At 40.9% G+C, this 20,632-nt stretch overlaps 2 protein-coding genes across 2 annotated transcripts; one reads left to right on the top strand and one right to left on the bottom strand.

Moving 5' to 3' along the window:
- Nucleotides 1–2,277: 2,277 nt before the first annotated feature.
- On the bottom strand, nucleotides 2,278–2,679 carry LOC135499186 (small nuclear ribonucleoprotein Sm D3-like). The gene has a single exon (XM_064789851.1). The coding sequence runs from the start codon at nucleotides 2,677–2,679 to the stop codon at nucleotides 2,278–2,280; it is 402 nt and encodes a 133-aa protein (XP_064645921.1).
- A 785-nt stretch (nucleotides 2,680–3,464) lies between these two features.
- On the top strand, nucleotides 3,465–7,999 carry LOC135498812 (zinc finger protein 234-like). The gene is made up of 3 exons (XM_064789273.1): nucleotides 3,465–4,641; nucleotides 5,095–5,170; nucleotides 5,653–7,999. The coding sequence occupies exons 1-3, from the start codon at nucleotides 3,943–3,945 to the stop codon at nucleotides 7,734–7,736; spliced, it is 2,859 nt and encodes a 952-aa protein (XP_064645343.1). The 5' UTR covers nucleotides 3,465–3,942; the 3' UTR covers nucleotides 7,737–7,999.
- The last annotated feature ends 12,633 nt before the right edge of the window (nucleotides 8,000–20,632 follow it).

The raw sequence follows: 20,632 nt of genomic DNA, 5'->3' as shown, positions 1-20,632 counted from the left end.
ATGTACTCGACTCATCGCTTTATAAACCCTTTAAACATGACGGAACGAAGAAAGCTTTAAAACTTTCGGTTAAAATTTACAATCCCCGATCGGAAATGACGTAGTTTGATCGCATTCAACTATAAATCCATTGAACAGTGGTGCTTGGTTAGTCAACCGATGACCTTTTTTTGGGGTGTGATCGGGGATTGTAAACTCGTTCCAAACTTTCCTTCAAGTCCCACAGGTGAAAATCACACTTCAAATTATCGGGTTAAAACACGACACCGGAACATAAATATCCAATCAACTGCTGTCATCACGTCTTAGACCAGTCTTTTATCACATTTTAGGCCTAGAAAATGACAAAGACACTTGGATACTTTTCGACAAGCAATAAGTTACGTCTTTCTCTTAGGCCATGGGAATTATTAATCCTGTTTACCGTCCACCTCCCGCATGGTTTCTGAGCAAACATGAAATATTTTCATTATTTTAAAAAAGATCTATTTATTTTATTGTTGTCATCATTTTTTTATCTTTCCAGTGGTTCATCTTTACCTTAAATGATTGAAAAACACAATAAAAACTTGGCAGGGTAGGCTCTTCATCATAATAATGACATTTTTACAATGCCTCATGTTGATGACCGACCTGACTTCCATTTACTGGAACTTGCTGAATCGCGTGTTTTGACCAGTAAATCCGACTGTAAACCGATAATGAATAATGAAAAATGAAAAAAAGCCTCATCATCTTTTTAAATCTCTCGGACGGTAAACAGGATTAATCATTCCCATGGCCTTAAGGTAGGCAAGTGGGTTACAGGCATCTGAACATGATTAAGATTTGACTGCACCAAGTAATCACGCACGGCGTACCCCTTTGAAATTTGTGCAATGCGTTTCCACCAGCCCCCTTGAGAAAAGACAACAAACAGCAAGTCAGAATGGTTCTACAGTACTGAGTGAGATATAATTGAGCAAAAGCTCTAAAATCATCTGCCCAGCTCCAAACTTTTCAGCCACAACTTTTCATTTTTATGTTTCAATTGCTACGATCGAACACACTTTCTTTATAAACAAATTTGCCGTCGACATAAAATTTCATTGAATTTAAAAAACGAAATGAAACATCGTTTTTTTTTTGTACACCCTGTCATTGATTGACAACTTCAGCTCTACACAATCACTGGCAGTGAAATTCAGGACACTAAAATGTAAAAGAGATAACTTTGAATCAGTCGGAGGAAGCTGTTGACAGCCACAACAAATCTGATGACACAAACAATAGACCACAACAATCGAACGTCGGCCAGTGGGCAACATAAAATGCGGTTAAAATTTACAATCCCCGATCGGAAATGACGCAGTTTGATCGCATTCAACTATAAATCCATTGAACAGTGGTGCTTCGTCAGTTAACCGATGACCTTTTTTTGGGGTGTGATCGGGGATTGTAAACTCGTTCCTAAAATGCAAAATAGACAATTTCAGCAAATGCGCACACTCAGAACATGTCAGAAGGCCTAAGCCGACTTCGGACAATGCCTAGAGACACGGCGTTCCTTTGTTCAAGGTGAAACGTATGACTGGTCAACGCCAAAACAAACTTCTTCTAATTCGTCAATTAGTTGGGGCTACGAGGGTACATGCATTTATTACCCGCTGGCCGACTCTCGAATGTGGTCTAAAAAACACGCAGTCACATGTTAAATGTTATTTTGGATGTTGTGCCTATATTTGAGCTAAGTTTTGGCTCTGAACAGCCACCGCCACCTGAAAAGATGTCAACTAGCGACTATTTCAAGTTCGGTTCTTGATTTAACATGACCTTTAACTTCAGGAAAGTTTTTTGACGATTCACGACTTTGACTGCTGCTTGACTGTTGTCGAATAAAATGAAATGTCTCCATATCCATGAACTTGGCTTCACTCAGTAAAAAGTTGCTGCGAACTTGACAATCAGCTGATCAAAGTTTTTTTTTACTCGAAAGAGAGGAAGTCTGTGATGTGCCGTCACTTCACATCAACACAGGCGATGATTCGGTCGACAGAAATATCTCGAGAAGCTGAATGTTCGTTACATTGATCAAAAAAGCTGCCAAAACGATCGTCGCGAATTACATTTATAAACTTAGTAAGAAATGCCAACGAAGCATCTACCGCAGTTCTCAGCTCCTCGTGTTGCGTTAAAAAAGTTCCTCGATTTCGATGCAGCAAGTTTTCAGGTCAGGGTTGAAATCGTATGAAGATGTTAACGAAGTCCAAAACAAAGTTATCGTGCTGGACACAATGTCTAGTTGCGTCCACCGCGACCTCCTCGATAACCACCACGATCGCCACCCCGATCTCCACCTCGTCCTCTTCCGCGACCTCGCGCTGCAGCCTGCGCACGGAGGATGGCTGATTTTCCACGGCCGGCACCACCACCCTTGCCTTGGACCTTACGAAACATTGGGGCATTTTTCAACATGTCCGGCAAAATCAAGAACCTGATTTTGCTCCCTCTGATGTAAACATTCTCCAACTGCTCGACTTGGCCATTACGTAGGGTCACGGTTATGTTAGACATCTGACAATTCATGTTGTCTTCGGCTTCGACGAGTTTTCCTCTATACACTTCGCCGGCTGTGGTTTCGCAGGTCACAACATGACCTTCTGCTTCGTGCAGAACCTTAATTGGAACACCGATCGACATCTTCAAGACGTCCTCTTTAAGGAGGATCAGAAGATTTTCGATAAAAGTCAATAGATATGCAGATGATGGTCGATTAATATGAGAAAAGTTCTCGACTGCAACAATGGAAATCTTCGCGCTCCGTATACGCACCGGCAACGTTTCGAGAATGGCTACTTCGAAGGAGTACTAACACTAACCTCGTTTTCAGCTTGTTTGCATATGGTGGCACTACACAGTGCGGAGGACGGTGTCAAGGGCAGCGTCAAATAGGCCCCGCGCAACCGACACGAGGTAGTTTTTCAGTTCCTGCTGAGGCCTAATCATACATCATAGGCACCATAATCCATACATTTCTAGGTTCATATGAATCCAAAGAAGAAGTCTGCAGCATTTTCATTTGCATTTAATTCATAAGTACACCGATAGGTGGCGCCACCTTTGACACCACTGGTAAATAGTTGACCAAGAAATGGCATGAGTGCGATCTTCAAACGGGCCTCAATCGGTTCAAAATGAATGATTTGGGAATGCCATTACCACCGGCAGATAGCCAAATGCATCTAGTTTCTTTATTTGATGTGAAAACACTGGGTCATCTGGGCTATTTTTTCGCTATATGGCCTAGAATTTGGACGAGCATAATTGACATAATTGACTTGGGGGGGGGGACAAAACAAACCCCGTCCCCACTGTGTAGTGCCACCTATATCGCTTCTGTACAATCAATGCACATCAAAATGTACACAAACTATTTCTTAGTCGAGGTAAACTTTTAGTACGTTAGTGTAGTAGCTATCTCGACTTTAGAAAATTTATCCTTTTTCTGAAAAAAACAAATTTGCAAACGAATTGCTTTATTTCCATCGATTTTGCGAAGATTGGGTGTCTGTTATACTCAAAGTATTGAGTATAGAAGAAAATTCAACTTTTGGTCAGACCAAATATTTGCCAAAATTGCAAGTTAAACGCTGTTTAGTTTAAAAGAAGACAAGAATGTTTTTAAAAATTTGGAAGTCATGACTCTTCTCATGTCGTGCAGTTGATTTGAGATGCAGTTCAGCATGGCTTACCCTTTGGGCTCGGCCCTTTGTCTCTTGATCTTGAGTTTAAAGGAGTAGATATCCGGCCGGCCTTTGAAAGCCATCAATATTATATGCTGGTCACTGACTCTGTCACGGACTTGTATTGTCAGTGTCACACTATAGTGACTGAAAGAACTGATGTGGATTTCGCAGAAAGAAAAAAAACTGCAGGCATCTTCACAAACTGTCAAACTTGATTATGGAGGATGCATCATCGGCTGGGAAGGTTGGCCCCATGGAACTAGCTTGGAGTGAGGCAGGGTCAGAAAATAGCGAGCTTAGCTCGGATGAGGAGAATGAAACTTGTTCAGAAAAAAATTTTCATGGTGGTGTATTCCCGAGAGAATACAACAATGTCTCTCATTCTGACTCTGGTAACAAAAAGACTCGCCTAGGGCTGAGAGATTGCGATATATCACAAAATGTTTGTGATAAAAATGGGACAGTGATGATGAACAGTGTAAATCATGGCGAAGCGTTTTATGACGACAGTATTTCCCGTGGGAAAGTACTGCTGGAGAATAATGGCTTAGGTTCCAAGTCGTTAAAAAACTGGCAATTTGAAAATGAAGACCAACTTCAATACGCCCGAGAAACAGGTGGTGTTGCTGGGAAGACTTCACCCAGCATGAAAATGGAGAACGATGAAAGTGTCTATTCGGAGGTTTCAAATCTGCAGACAATAAATCGGAATGAAGCTTTAAACAATGGTGCTATGTCTACGTCTTCTTGTGATGGACTCGGTTGCCGGGACGGCGTTCAAACTATTTCTGGAACGGACGGGAATGAGTTGGTGGAGAACGACGAGGATGCGCCAAACGTTGGGACGGGCTTGCTGAAGATCCAGGTTGAAGATCCTCTGCATGGGGACAAGGTTAAGCTAGAGGAATTGGAAACGGTAATTTTGAAACTTACAATACATGTAATTGAAGGGTGCAAGAACCTGTACATTTCAGCGTCACTTTTGATGAAATAGAGCGCTTGGTAAGGTTTGTTTCAATTAACTTTTTAACTCCAAATCTTGAGCAAAAGACAAAATCATTACCATATTTTGACTAGGTGTTAGAATATTTTGACTTTATGGTAAGATCCCATAGTGGGACCTCCCTTAGCGGACACCTCTCTATTAAGGACAACCTCTCTATTAGGGACAACCTCTGTATAAAGGACACTAGGTTTGGTACCAAATTGGTTGTTTCTATTCAATTTGACCTCTCTAATCAGGACACCTCTCTATTAAGGACAGCACTTGTCAGTCCCGAGGATGTCCTTAATAGAGAGGTTCTACTGTAGTTGGAGTACACTGCTTGGGTTTGATGTTCTCTGAAGTTTTATCAACGTTATATTTCAGGAGAATTCAGATTCAGAAACTGATGTGGAAGCTTCTGACACGGTGCCATCTGAAAATAATGTAAAAACTGAACCAGGTGAGTTAATCAAATTGTGAGAGATACGGAATCAATAGCCGCATTCGGAATAGAGGGAAGTGTTATCATATCTGCAGTTTCAAGGGTTGGCCATAGGAGCACCATTTTGGCTAGACCTCAAAATCCTTAAGCAATTAAAACTCAAAATCTGAATGCGTTCTGGGTCATGACGTGATGATCATATGACGTCATGCCATTGACCATTCCAATAATTCACATCGCATATAGGTGTCCGCTAACAGACGTTCCACTGTATACAGTAGAACCTCTCTTAGCAGACACCTCTCTATAATGGACACCCGCTCTATTAAGGACACTAGTTTTGGTCCCAAATTGGTTATTTCCATTCAATTTGACCTCTCTAATCAGGACACCTCTCTATTAAGGACAGCACTTGTCAGTCCCGAGGGTGTCCTTAATAGAGAGGTGCTACTGTATAAGATCTTAAGATTTTGTCTGTCATTTATAATCTTATTTTTTAGCTCCGGCTTCCCACCGACCACCCTTCCCACTTCCGCAGTGGTTGGACCGAGAAGCTCGCAATCACACCAACCAAAAGGCGTCTGAAGCCACGTCGTCATCAGCCGTGGCTCCCTCTAGCAGTGCGGCTGATTTCCTTGGAAGCGACTCCAGCCAAATGATACGTTTCTTGTCCGAGAAGATATCGAGTGCGCTATCGGGCGTGACGGAAGATTTCCTAAACCGAGGCCAGGCGGCCATCACGGAGAAAATCTCTGATGTGTTATTTGATGTTTACGGCCCGATGCAGGGTCAATCTGGTTCCGTCGCTACTGGTGCGACAGTTTTCCCTGATAGCAAACCTGTCACGGTCAAAAAACCCGCTGTAAAAAGACGAAAAATGCTGACACAAGGAAAGGCTATGTCTTCAAAGACGTCCAGTGATAATCTCAAAGTGGATTCTGAGGGAGAGGCTGTGGATTTGACAAAAGCACGTCGCAACCGTTCGGCCAAGAAAAATTATCACTGCCAAAAGTGTGACAAGGCATTTAGTTTAAGTATCCAGTTGAAAAAGCATGTCTGTCCTTTCGTGGATGAGGAACAGGTTGCCACGGCAACGGAAGCATCGGAAAAAGATGACAGTGACGGTAGCGATGAGGAGACGGAAATTGATGAAGTGGAGGCAGAACCGTCGCCCAAAGTGGGGAAGAAGACGAAAGTTGAGAAAAGGATTTGGAAGTGCGACACATGTGGGGATGTGTTCCCCTGGAAGAAGGGGTTAACGAAGCACATGCGGGTGCATAGGCCTTCGAAACCGCGTGCGGAGGTCGAATCATTTCAGTGTCATTGCGGGAAACGGTATGCGTCAAAGGGGAGTCTGCAGTCGCACAAACATTTGCACCATGGCGAAATGCCGTATCGATGTCCGTACTGTTGCGTCGGGTTTGTGAAAATACAGCACATGCGGGCGCACGAAAAAACCGCGCATCCGGACGAGAAAAAATACGAGTGCGAGACGTGTAAGAAACGCTTCAACGATCGGCGCAACTTCCGTCAGCATCAGCTGATTCATGGCAAACGGAAGCAGTACGTCTGCGAGCTGTGCGGGAAGGCGTACTCGCATATAAAGAGTCTGCGGGTCCATCGGGCGATTCATACCGAGGGGAAGAAATTCTCGTGCGATATTTGCGGGAAGGGTTTCGTTTATAAGTGCTACCTGGCGATTCACGAGCGGATTCATACCGGTCTGAAACCGTACGTCTGTCAGGTGTGCGGGAAAGGCTTCAAGGCAAGCGGCGCGCTTGGTATTCACGAGCGGATCCATTCCGGTGACAAGCCGTACAAATGTCCGGTTGAATCGTGCGGGAAGGAGTTCAGTCAACAGAGCAACTTGGTGATTCATGAACGCACGCACACTGGCGAAAAACCGTACAAATGCGACGTGTGTTCGAAAACGTTTGCACGCGGCGGCGATCTTGTCAAACACAAAGACACGCACGTCGTCAACAAGCCGTTCAAATGCGACTATTGTCCGAAAAGTTTTTCGCGGAATCAACTCTTGATCGAGCATGCGCGGTGCCACACCGGTGACAAACCGTACATATGTCAGGTCTGCGGGAAGGGATTCGCGCGGTGTCAGAGTGTCGTCGAGCACGAGCGTATTCATTCGGGAATTAAACCGTTTGCGTGCGAACTGTGCGGTAAGGCGTTTACATATAGCAGTCATCTTACGATTCACCGCCGCACGCATAGCGGGGAGCGTCCCTATAAATGTCGATACTGCACGCGGACGTTTACAAACATCAGCAACCGGATCAAACACGAACGGACGCACACCGGTGAGAAACCGTACCAGTGCAGGCATTGTGGGAAACGTTTCAACGTCAAGGGGGATATGATGCGTCATGAGTTGACGCACGCACCAGCTGATTACAGCAAGGTCGAGGGGCCCGCCGACTACAGTAAAAATATTGCCAGGCATGAGAGTGCTCATGTACCGCTTTATGAGGAGAGGGGTGTGGTCGAGAGCAATAAAGCTTTACCTAGTTATGTTGATATGGGTAACACGGGGTTTAATCCAAATAATTACATGTTTCAACAACTGTAAGATTTGTCATAATTATCAGTGTCCACTGGGTTGGTTCAATGCCTGGCAGGATTTCTGCCAGAGGGGGGATGGGGGGGATTCATCCCCCCTGAAATATTTCAAGGGGGGGATATCCCCCCTTAATTTTGAGCACTGAAGTTTGTTTTACTGTCAAATGAGTAATTTTCATGATTTGATATGTAAAATAAGAGCATTTGGGAGCCAATTGTAGCGGTTTTAGGGCCAAAAAACGTCTCAGGAGGGGTCATATACCCTTTTTAAGAAAAAAAAATCTTTAGAAATTTTTTTTTTTTTCCACCTCAAATTTAATCCTGGCGGAAACCCTGCGCTGGTACTGGCACTGGCCCTAGGATGCATTCCAAAAAGTTCTGCAGTCCACTGAAGTTTACATGCCAGTGAAATGAGACTGCTGTCTCTCATCATCATGGGCCTTGCTATTGTCTCCAACACTGTATACACCTTTCCAGAAATGGGACGCTGAGTGTCCGAAATAGTGATGTCATAAGGGGAAACTAGGCCTTATGGTGGAGGGACAAAGGAGATAGTCATGGTTGATCAACTCACTTGAATGCCTTTAATGACGGACAAGGGGGAAAAAGTTAGTTCCAATGCAAGCCACCAATTTCGGGAAGCATGTATAGTAGGGCCTGTATTTGTATCCCTTTATGCTTGATTGCAGAATCCCTGACGAATGCTTCGAAGGGAGGTTTTGATAAGGGTTAGCCACGAACCTTATCAATTTTAAAAACAAATTTGATCCAAAATTATGCGTACAGTCGACCCTCTCTATTACGGACGTCCTTGGTATTGACAAGTGCTGTCCTTATTTGTGACTCGCTCCACCAAAACTAGGCGCTTGTCGCATCTGAACTCGACAGGTTGATACGGACTTGTTGTTCATTTCCCTATTGTAGACCTTTTGTGAAATCTATTACAAACTGATTTGGTCACATTTCACAAAAGGTCTACAATAGGGAAATGAACAACAAGTCCGTATCAACCTGTCAAGTTCAGATGCGACAAGCGCCTAGTTTTGGTAGAGCGGGTCACATTTTCCTAATTACAGAGGTCAAATTGTACAGAAACTACCTGTCTACTCGAAGGGCCAAAATCACTGTTCCTACTATAGAGGGTGTCCTGCTAATCGAGGGGTCCAATAAGGGAGGTTCCACTGTAGGATGTAATTTTGTGTTTGAAAAGTTTCTCGGAGGGAACCAAACGTCAATATGAGGATATTGCTACGTGATGTTAATGTTTCAAGAGTTGCTCAGCAATATTTCTTGGAACAGCAAGCAATTTCTCGATCCATTTGTGTTGCGGATTTGTGGAATAAGTTTGATTCGCCAAAATAAAAATAACAGGAAAACTATTTTGATTGCTGTAAGAAAAGCTGAAAGAAAATTTTGTCATCCGCCAAAATAGCAATTGTATTTTCTTTTGGGAATTTTAGCGAATTGCAGAAATAGGAGACTTGAAAATTTGGTGGTTCACGGTAAATTTTTTCTAATGCTCGTGTAAAAGCTGTAAACTTTGTTATGCATTGTTAGTATTGATGATAACCGCATCTCGTCGCAGTGGCATACCAAGTTTTAGCAAAGCTGCATGAATGAGAATTACGCCACAGCATTGTGTCTAACTGCATTTCTATTTACTTGACCCGCTATTGAACACGACTGGCGTATCCCTCTATCATGCTCACCCTCTAATCATTTGTGGCCCACCACGACAAAATGAGTCGCACGTCACACAGAAGATGAGCCTTAAATGACACCAGGACAGAATAGAAGAAATTGATGTAAAGTAGAACCTCTCTATTCAGGACGCCCTCGAGACTGACAAATGCTGTCCTTAATAGAGAGGTGTCCTGATTAGAGAGGTCAAATTGAATGGAAACGGCCGATTTGGGACCAAAACTAGTGTCCTTAATAGAGAGGTTGTCCTTAATAGAGAGGTGTCCGCTAAGGGAGGTTCCACTGTACTCAGATGTCACGAAAGGCAGACAACAGTGAAATGAACAAACAGTTCATCTCAAGTTGTCAAGCTCGGAGCGACATGCGACTTGTTTGGTCATGGCGGGTCTCATTTGATTAATTAAATTATTAATTAATTAAATTATTAATTAATTAAATTATTTATTAATTAAATTATTAATTAATTAAATTATCAATCAAATTAAATTATCAATCAATTAAATTATCAATTGATTAAATTATTAATTAATCAAATTATTAATTAATTTAATTATTAATTAATTTAATTTTTAATTAATTTAATTATTGATTATTTTAATTATTAAGTAATTTAATTATTAAGTAATTTAATTATTAATTAATTTAATTATTAATTATTTGATTATTAATTGATTAAATTATTAATTAATTTAATTATTAATTAATTAAATTATTAATTAATTAAATTATTAATTAATCACAACTTATGTTATGTACAGTGTATTGTATACTGCTTTGCTAAATAAACTTATAAATTGAACTAAAATTTTTTTTACTTGCAAGCACTTCTCGAGGGATAGGGAGGGACACTGGCCAAGATATAAGGGGTTGAAATCCCCTTATTGGAGGAAATTGTTTAAAAATAACCATGAATTTTGGGAAATTGATGTAAAATTTCTGAAGGCTTCTTGGTTGTAACAATGTATCCAAAAAAATATTTAGAAGAGATCATGAAATTGAAGTAGAACAGAACTCAGGTAGTCACCTGAGGTTCCCCCCCCCCCTCGGTCTTCTGGAACTGCCCCAGGTAGAAATGGTTGTGACATTGTCTCTGGATGGGGGCATCTCTGATACTGCCTTCATGATGAGAAGACACCATTGATAATAGAAGTGGTTGTGACAATGTCTCTATTGTCCCTGATGTCATATATGGTTGTGACATTGTCTCTGGATGGGGGTGTTTCTGTTACCTTCATGATAAGAAGACACCATGGATGATAGAAGTGGTTGTGACAATGTCTCTATTATCCCTGATGTCATATATGGTTGTGACATTGTCTCTGGATTAGGGGCATCCCTGATACTGCTTTCATGAAAGGAAGACGCCATGGATAAAAGAAGTGGTTGTGACAATTAAATTTGATTAGAAAAAATATCTTGATTCGCGAAAATATTCTGCGGCGAAAACTTTCCGTTCTACAATACTCTATAGACTCACCGTTCTAGTCACACCGTTTTTGAATATGCACGCCACGATATTATGCGCATTGTACGTCGTTATATGCCATTCAAATTGTTTGAGTGAATCGAAGATGGACAATGGGTTGGCGATACCAGTTTGTCTAATGTTTGTACCATTCGCCTTTGCATCAATATCAGTAAGGGTTCATGATAGGCCGATGCGGGTTTTATTTTAATGCGATTTATTTTATTGGATATCGTCAATAGACCTAACAAAACCACACGATAGGCCAAACCACTAATTAGAAGTTAGGTCACAAGTGATCAGTTGATTCGCAATGCCAACCACTGTTCATCAACTACAGGCAGCGAAAAGTTTTCGCCAATCAGTGTGAAGGGATCCTGGCCTGATCAATGCATATCATACTGGGGGCGGTCATCCCTCAAGTTAATAAACTGTCCAATGTAATCAATGCACGCCAACTGGTTCTTAAAGCCCCCGGTTGCGGAGGGGGGGACCCTGGTTATTTGCTTTCAGTGTATGTCTGCACTAGATCACAGGCGCAAACACCCTACACTTGCAATATCTCATAGAGCTATTGAACAGTTTGTATTTTACTTCGCTTTGCTGGCAACTGTTCAATTTGGCAAACGAGCCAACAATTAACTTGGTATCGTATCTAGATTACCCCGAAATCCCTTTGCGAAGTAACCGTTCATCGACTAAGTACCGGTAGATAGAGATTGTTCGTATAGTTGACGTCAATGATTGAATGAACGGGAAAGAAAGGAAACTGAATTCTTTGATGAATTATTGACAGACGTGAAGCATAATATCTATTGAATACCTCTTCGTATAACGCACGTCCCTTTGGTTTTGTCTTGTAAAAATAGGTCTCTGTCATCAGTGTTCGGTTTGTTGTGCGGATATGTATTTACTATGAACTCAATGCATGCCAAATGGTTGCTGACTGGGAATGTCCCCGTTTACGGAAGGGGGGGGGGGACTGGTTATGCTTTTAGTGCATGTAGGCCACAAACGAAAACACCCTACGCTTGCAATAGCCTATACATATATGAACAGTTTGTCTTTACTTTGACGACTACCATTAACTTGGATTAGTTAACTTCCTACGTCAAACACTGTAGCAGCAATCTGTTTGAGTCTTAAAGGGACAATATAGGCAGCAGCTAGGCAGGCAAGATAAAGTTACACAAAGTCGCCAATAGGGGTCTCTCACATCTCACAGTACCTCGAAATGATTCACCTTTGTAAGAGGAATATATTTAGTGCTGAATCTGACATGACGGCCCTCACTGTGTATATCAGTCACCTGAAGATGGCCAAATTAGCCCCTCTGCTCCGGCCTATAGTCCCCCTTTAATGACAAGATTCATTTAATTTAAGAAACATACACAAATAGGCCTATCTAGGCTAGCAGGTGGAAAATTCAATCATTATTTCACCACAAAGAGGTGCTTCTGTCAGCAGATATGAGACTATTTCTTTATGGGGCCTTGTGGTTCAGCGTCTCCAAGGAATTCTATTTTTAGAGTCCAATGGGGGGGGGGCTTCCCCCAATGTACTGGCTAAAACCTGTCACTTTCAAAGAACGGGGGAGGGGGTTTGGGGGACTCATCCCCCAATGTACTGGCTAAACATGTCAGAAGGACGGGGTTTTGGGGGACTCATCCCCCAATGTACTGGCTAAATATGTCAGAAGGACAGGGTTGGGGGGGGGGGGGGGCTCCCCCATGTCAAACAGTTGTGTGAGTTCACTAGAGCTTGCTCTTAACGTCATATGTGGTTGTGACATTGTCTCTGGATTGGGGGCATCCCAGATACTGCCTTCATGATAAGAAGACACCATTGATAATAGAAGTGGTTGTGACAATGTCTCTGGATGGGGGTGTTTCTGTTACTTTCATGAAAGGAAGACGCCATGGATAACAGAAGTGGTTGTGACATTGCCTCTATTGTCCCTGATGTCATATATGGTTGTGACATTGTCTCTGAATTAGGGGCATCCCTGATACCTTCATGAATTGAAGACTTGGATAACAGAAGTGGTTGTGACAATGTCTCTATTGTCCCTGATGTCATATATGGTTGTGACATTGTCTCTGGATTAGGGGCATCCCTGATACCTTCATGAATGGAAGCGAGGATTATAGAGGTGGTTGTGACAATGTCTCTGGCGTCTTCATTTAGTGACATTATCCCTGATGTCTTTTTGATAGGAGACGCCGTTGATAATGTTCTTGATCAGCTGATTGACGTGGGACAAAGCAGAATTTCAATTAAAGCTGAACTGCATGCACAAAACCAGAGCACCCCATACGGCAATAGTAAGAAATTCAAACGACCGAAAGGCCCTTCTGAATACGGCCTGAAACATGATAGACCGCCAATGCTTCGATGCGCTTGATTTCACAAACCAGCAAGCCGTGGGATGATGCGGACCTTCGCAGAGAATTCTGGAAGGAAAAAAATAAAAAGGTCCTCTCGTCGGGACTCGAACTCGAGACCTCTGGTTTTATTTGCTAACACTCTTACCCTCAAGGCCACTGGACTGCTTGAAATCCCTGTCGTTTCATACGCCTTTATAGAATGTGCAAACATTTGTGTGTAATCTTTGTTCAACATCTTTGAGCGGCTTCCAGTGGGCAACTGCAGGAAGAAAGTCATTTTTCTTTGCTGGTGCGTGATTATGTATGCGGAGTCTACGTTTTCTCTTAGCAATGTTCACCTTTGTCTTGGTATCTTCTTCTATTACATGTACTTGAGGAAATTTCTGGTTCATCTCTCAAAAATAAAGCATAATCGTCGTTCATATAAGATGTATTTGCTGGCAGCTGTTCACAAGAATGCCCAACTAGCTCAGACGGTTAGAGCGTTCGTATTCTTAGCCCGAGTTCCTGGGTTCGAATCCCCGGGGAAGATTTTTTTTTCTCTTCCATAATTCACCGAGACTGTCCCGATGAGAGGACCTTTTTATTTTTTTCCTTCCAGAATTATCTGTGAAGGTCCGCATCGTCCCATGGCTTGCTGGTTTGTGAAATCAAGCCCATCGAAGCATTGGAGGTCTATCATGTTTCAGGCCGTATTCAGAAGCACCTGTCGATCGTTTGAATTTCTTACTATTGCCGCATGGGGTGTTCTGGTTTTGTGCATGCAGTTCAGCTTTAAATGCTTCAAAATATTATGAACAACTTGAAAGTAAGTATGGTAGATAACCAGCTGGCATATTCAAACCAACATAACTGATTCAAACCAACTTTAGCATATAACCCACTGGTCGAGTCAAAATGACTTGGAGCTCGACAACCAGTGGCACTGTTGGAAGCAGAGTAAGGGTAGTAGATAACCAGTAGAGTCAAACTAACAGAACTGGTAGAGTCTAACCAACTTTAGCATATAACCAGCTGGTATAGCGTCAAATAGCTGGAGTCGGTTTCAAAATATGAGAAGACCAATCTTTATTCTCAATATTCTTCGTCATCAGCGACCAAGGCCCCTGCCAAAACCAATTCCTCCTGCAACAGAACATATATTTTATTTGTATCACGGGAGGGTCAGGGTGGATGCGATGGCTAAATATCTTCAATCCTTCTAAACATTCCGACCTTGCAACACACCAAGTCGGCAGCATAGAATAAAAACTTTGATTGGTTGGAGTGAAGTTGTCTACATTCGGTCTGAAGACAAAGTCACAACCAGAAAGACAAGTTGCTGGCATTTTTGGTTCGGGGACAAGCTCCTTTCATTTTACAGCAAGGGTTACGGAGGATGCAACAGCCAACGGTCGTCCCATTCAAGTTGGGAACATCTTCTATCTGAGGACAAAGTCACAACCAGAAAGACAAGTCGGCAGAACAATCGATTTGAGGGAAAATCATTAAGAGGGAAGGTCACGATTGATGCAACAGCAAACAGTTTCGACCATACCGTTGTTTAAAAAGGAAGACTCCGTCCTCATGTGGGATGTAATAACATGTACGTTGCGTGACATGGTTGAATTTTTCTTCCTACATGGACACAAGGCCTGCTTGAAATTGACCTACGCCTATGGTCAGCTTCACGGCCTCGTACGAGGGTTCGACTCCCTCCCAAGATAGATACGGAGCTAAAACATGAAGCCACTATGGATATTCCAGCTGGCAGAGGGAAAATTACAGGTAATTTCAATTTGATTGAATCTCAACAAATTTTTTTGTACAACTTTCTGACAGTAACACAAATATATCCTGCAAATTTCAGCTCAAAATCCCTATTCGTTCATGATATTTTGATGTATTTCCAAACCTGAAGACCCCAAAGTCACTATGGATATTCCAGCTGGCAGAGGGAAAATTACAAGTAATCTCAAATTGATTGAATCTCAACCAAATTTTGTTTACAACTTCTTGACAGTAATACAAATATATCCTGAAAATTTCAGCTCAGAATTTCAAGTTGTTCATGATATTTTCAAGTGGTTAAAAAATGACCCTGAAGCCACAATGGATATTCCAGCTGGCAGAGGGAAAATTACAAGTAATCTCAAATTGATGGAATCTCAACCAAATTTTGTTTACAACTTCTTGACAGTAATACAAATATATCCTGAAAATTTCAGCTCAGAATTTCAAGTTGTTCATGATATTTTGAAGTGGTTAAAAAATGACCCTGAAGCCACAATGGATATTCCAGCTGGCAGAGGGAAAATTACAAGTAATTTCAAATTGATTGAATCTCAACAAAATTTTGTTTACAGCTTCCTGACAGTAACACAAATATATCCTGCAAATTTTGCAAGTTGTACACAACATTTTGCTGAAATTCAATCAATTTGAAATTACTTGTAATTTTCCCTCTGCCAGCTGGAATATCCACAGTGGCTTCAGGGTCATTTTTTAAATACTTCAAAATATCATAAACAACTTGAAATTCTGAGCTGAAATTTGCAAGATATATTTGTGTTTCTGTCAGGAAGTTGTACACAAAATTTTGTTGAGATTCAATCAATTTGAATTTACTTGTAATTTTCCCTCTGCCAGCTGGAATATCCAGAGTGACATTAGGGTCTTCAGGTTTGGAAATAATCAAAATATCATGAACGAATAGGGATTTTGAGCTGAAATTTGCAGGATATATTTGTGTTACTGTCAGAAAGTTGTACAAAAAAATGTTGTTGAGATTCAATCAAATTGAAATTACTTGTAATTTTCCCTCTGCCAGCTGGAATATCCATAGTGACTTTAGGGTCTTCAGGTTTGGAAATAATCAAAATATCATTAACAAATTTGGATTTTGAGCTAAAATTTGCAGGATATATTTGTGTTACTGTCAGGAAGTTGTACACAAAATTTTGTTGAGATTCAATCAAATTGAAATTACTTGTAATTTTCCCTATGCCAGCTGGAATATCCATAGTGGCTTCAGGGTAATTTTTTAAAGCTGAACTGCATGCACAAAACCAGAGCACCCCATACGGCAATAGTAAGAAATTCAAACGACCGAAAGGCCCTTCTGAATACGGCCTGAAACATGATAGACCTCCAATGTTTCGATGCGCTTGATTTCACAAACCAGCAAGCCATGGGACGATGCGGACCTTCACAGATAATTCTGGAAGGAAAAAAATAAAAAGGTCCTCTCATCGGGACTCGAACTCGAGACCTCTGGTTTTATTTGCCAACACTCTTATCCTCTAGCTCAGACGGTTGATCTTTTACCAGAATACTCGAGGTGGAAATTGTAAGAAATTGAGAAGAGTTGCATTGGTTATTTACGGGGGCAATCGTTCAAGCTACATGTGACTTCATTCACAGGGCCACAGTCTTGGCCATTGGTGAAACAATTGTTCCATCTCAGGTGTATCTTCATCAAGGTGAAAGTACATTTAGTCACTTGAGGAATTAGTCCTATCCTATTGTCCAATGAGTGTTCAGTGATTTACAGGTTGACTTGTTGATTGGCTTATACTGACAGGAAGGCCCAGATTGCTGCTGAAGGAAGTTATGAAGATTAAAGATTTTGGTTGGGCAAAAATCCTTTTTCAAAGTGCAAAACCACCATACTTTCGTTTCGTGAAGATTTTTTACAGAGTCTTGTGGAAGAAAAATCAAGTTAAAAAAAACTGTCCATTCCGGCAAACTTTCTTGGTTCAAGTCGGCCACCTTTATATATCATTTCACGAAAGTCTCCTGTTTAAGAAGATTTCCTGTTAAAACGGGCAAATAAGACTTTCGCCTAAGAAAAGTTTTTAAAAAGGTTCAATACGATTCGAACCTTCGATCTCTCTCACGAGAGCCCAACACTCTTACCACTACTCCATAAAACCACCCTCTGGAGGTTGCAGGCAAAGTGAGACTCACTGAAAACATGTGTTCAGACCTTCATCATTGAGTGATGTCACGATCATTCAATTGAATATACAAGTTTTTGTCCAAATTGTGTGGATTTCACGTCACTGCCACAGAGCCTTTGATGTTGCCATTGTGGGCCCTCAATCTGTATATTCCATTGAATGAGACAATAGGGCCTACTGTTGGCGGCCGAACTGTCCAATAATTTTTTCCGCGTTACTGTGTTTGCTGGGAGTTTGGTATTACAAGCTTGTGATATATCAATACAAGTACAGGGTGTTAATCAAAACAAGTTACAGTCTTGAGGGCTAATAGCCGTTGTTCTAAATGACTTGACCAATTTGATTTGTACCATCAAGAAATAGAATCTCTCAGAATTGGTTGCATACTAACTTAGTATAATCTATCCAGTTCATGTACTTCTTACAAAACTGGAATTCAAAATGTTTTAATTAACACCCTGTATACTTGATGAACATATCATGTATAAGTTTCAATTCAAAGCCGTGGCAGTTGCAGGTTGACTTGCGACGGTGATTTCAAAAAGAAGTTTTGTCTATAAAGACGTTGTCATAGTCTCGAACTACACCTTCCACCATGGACCACCCAGGCTCCTCAAGTCTGGTGTCCTCGAAAACCCTCATTCGGGTGCTCTGGTTTAAAAAATTACCCTGAAGCCACTATGGATATTCCAGCTGGCACAGGGAAAATTACCAGTAATTTCAATTTGATTGAATCTCAACAAAATTTTTTGTACAACTTCCTGACAGTAACACAAATATATCCTGCAAATTTTGCAAGTTGTACACAAAATTTTGCTGAAATTCAATCAATTTGAAATTACTTGCAATTTTCCCTCTGCCAGCTGGAATATCCACAGTGGCTTCAGGGTCATTTTTTAAATACTTCAAAATATCATAAACAACTTGAAATTCTGAGCTGAAATTTGCAAGATATATTTGTGTTACAGTCAGGAATTTGTACAAAATTTTTTGTTGAGATTCAATCAATTTGAGATTACTTGTAATTTTCCCTCTGCCAGCTGGAATATCCATATTGACTTCGGGGGTCTTCAGGTTTGGAAATACATCGAAATATATCATGAACGACTTGGGATTTTGAGCTGAAATTTGCAGGATATATTTGTGCTACTGTCAGGAAGTTGTACACAAAATTTTGTTGAGATTCAATCCATTTGAAATTACTTGTAATTTTCCCTCTGCCAGCTGGAATATCCATAGTGGCTTCAGGGTCATTTTTTAACCACTTCAAAATATCATGAACAACTTGAAATTCTGAGGTGAAATTTTCAGGATATATTTGTATTACTGTCAAGAAGTTGTAAACAAAATTTGGTTGAGATTCAATCAAATTGAAATTACTTGTAATTTTCCCTCTGCCAGCTGGAATATCCATAGTGACTTTAGGGTCTTCAGGTTTGGAAATAATCAAAATATCATGAACGAATTTGGATTTTGAGCTGAAATTTGCAGGATATATTTGTGTTACTGTCAGGAAGTTGTACACAAAATTTTGTTGAGATTCAATCAAATTGAAATTACTTGTAATTTTCCCTCTGCCAGCTGGAATATCCATAGTGGCTTTAGGGTAATTTTTTAAAGCTGAACTGCATGCACAAAACCAGAGCACCCCATACGGCAATAGTAAGAAATTCAAACGACCGAAAGGCCCTTCTGAATACGGCCTGAAACATGATAGACCTCCAATGTTTCGATGCGCTTGATTTCACAAACCAGCAAGCCATGGGACGATGCGGACCTTCACAGATAATTCTGGAAGGAAAAAAATAAAAAGGTCCTCTCATCGGGACTCGAACTCGAGACCTCTGGTTTTATTTGCCAACACTCTTATCCTCTAGCTCAGACGGTTGATCTTTTACCAGAATACTCGAGGTGGAAATTGTAAGAAATTGAGAAGAGTTGCATTGGTTATTTACGGGGGCAATCGTTCAAGCTACATGTGACTTCATTCACAGGGCCACAGTCTTGGCCATTGGTGAAACAATTGTTCCATCTCAGGTGTATCTTCATCAAGGTGAAAGTACATTTAGTCACTTGAGGAATTAGTCCTATCCTATTGTCCAATGAGTGTTCAGTGATTTACAGGTTGACTTGTTGATTGGCTTATACTGACAGGAAGGCCCAGATTGCTGCTGAAGGAAGTTATGAAGATTAAAGATTTTGGTTGGGCAAAAATCCTTTTTCAAAGTGCAAAACCACCATACTTTCGTTTCGTGAAGATTTTTTACAGAGTCTTGTGGAAGAAAAATCAAGTTAAAAAAAACTGTCCATTCCGGCAAACTTTCTTGGTTCAAGTCGGCCACCTTTATATATCATTTCACGAAAGTCTCCTGTTTAAGAAGATTTCCTGTTAAAACGGGCAAATAAGACTTTCGCCTAAGAAAAGTTTTTAAAAAGGTTCAATACGATTCGAACCTTCGATCTCTCTCACGAGAGCCCAACACTCTTACCACTACTCCATAAAACCACCCTCTGGAGGTTGCAGGCAAAGTGAGACTCACTGAAAACATGTGTTCAGACCTTCATCATTGAGTGATGTCACGATCATTCAATTGAATATACAAGTTTTTGTCCAAATTGTGTGGATTTCACGTCACTGCCACAGAGCCTTTGATGTGGCCATTGTGGGCCCTCAATCTGTATATTCCATTGAATGAGACAATAGGGCCTACTGTTGGCGGCCGAACTGTCCAATAATTTTTTCCGCGTTACTGTGTTTGCTGGGAGTTTGGTATTACAAGCTTGTGATATATCAATACAAGTACAGGGTGTTAATCAAAACAAGTTACAGTCTTGAGGGCTAATAGCCGTTGTTCTAAATGACTTGGGGTGCTCTGGTTTTGTGCATGCAGTTCAGCTTTAAAAATGACCCTGAAGCCACTAAGGATATTCCAGCTGGCACAGGGAAAATTACAAGTAATTTCAATTTGATTGAATCTCAACAAAATTTTGTGTACAACTTCCTGACAGTAACACAAATATAGCCTGCAAATTTCAGCTCAAAATCCCAAGTCGTTCATGATATTTTGATGTATTTCCAAACCTGAAGACCCTAAAGTCACCAGCTGGCAGAGGGAAAATTAAAAGTAATTTCAAATTGATTGAATCTCAACAAAATTTTGTGTACAACTTCCTGACAGTAACACAAATATATCCTGCAAATTTTGCAAGTTGTACACAAAATTTTGCTGAAATTCAATCAATTTGAAATTACTTGTAATTTTCCCTCTGCCAGCTGGAATATCCACAGTGGCTTCAGGGTCATTTTTTAAATACTTCAAAATATCATAAACAACTTGAAATTCTGAGCTGAAATTTGCAAGATATATTTGTGTTACTGTCAGAAAGTTGTACAAAAATTTTTGTTGAGATT

The sequence above is a fragment of the Lineus longissimus genome, chromosome 14 (genome assembly GCF_910592395.1).
Source record: "Lineus longissimus chromosome 14, tnLinLong1.2, whole genome shotgun sequence".
NCBI classification, from domain to species: Eukaryota; Metazoa; Nemertea; class Pilidiophora; order Heteronemertea; family Lineidae; genus Lineus; species Lineus longissimus.
Note: the sequence above shows the minus strand (reverse complement) of the source record. Positions and strands in the feature narration are given on the sequence as shown.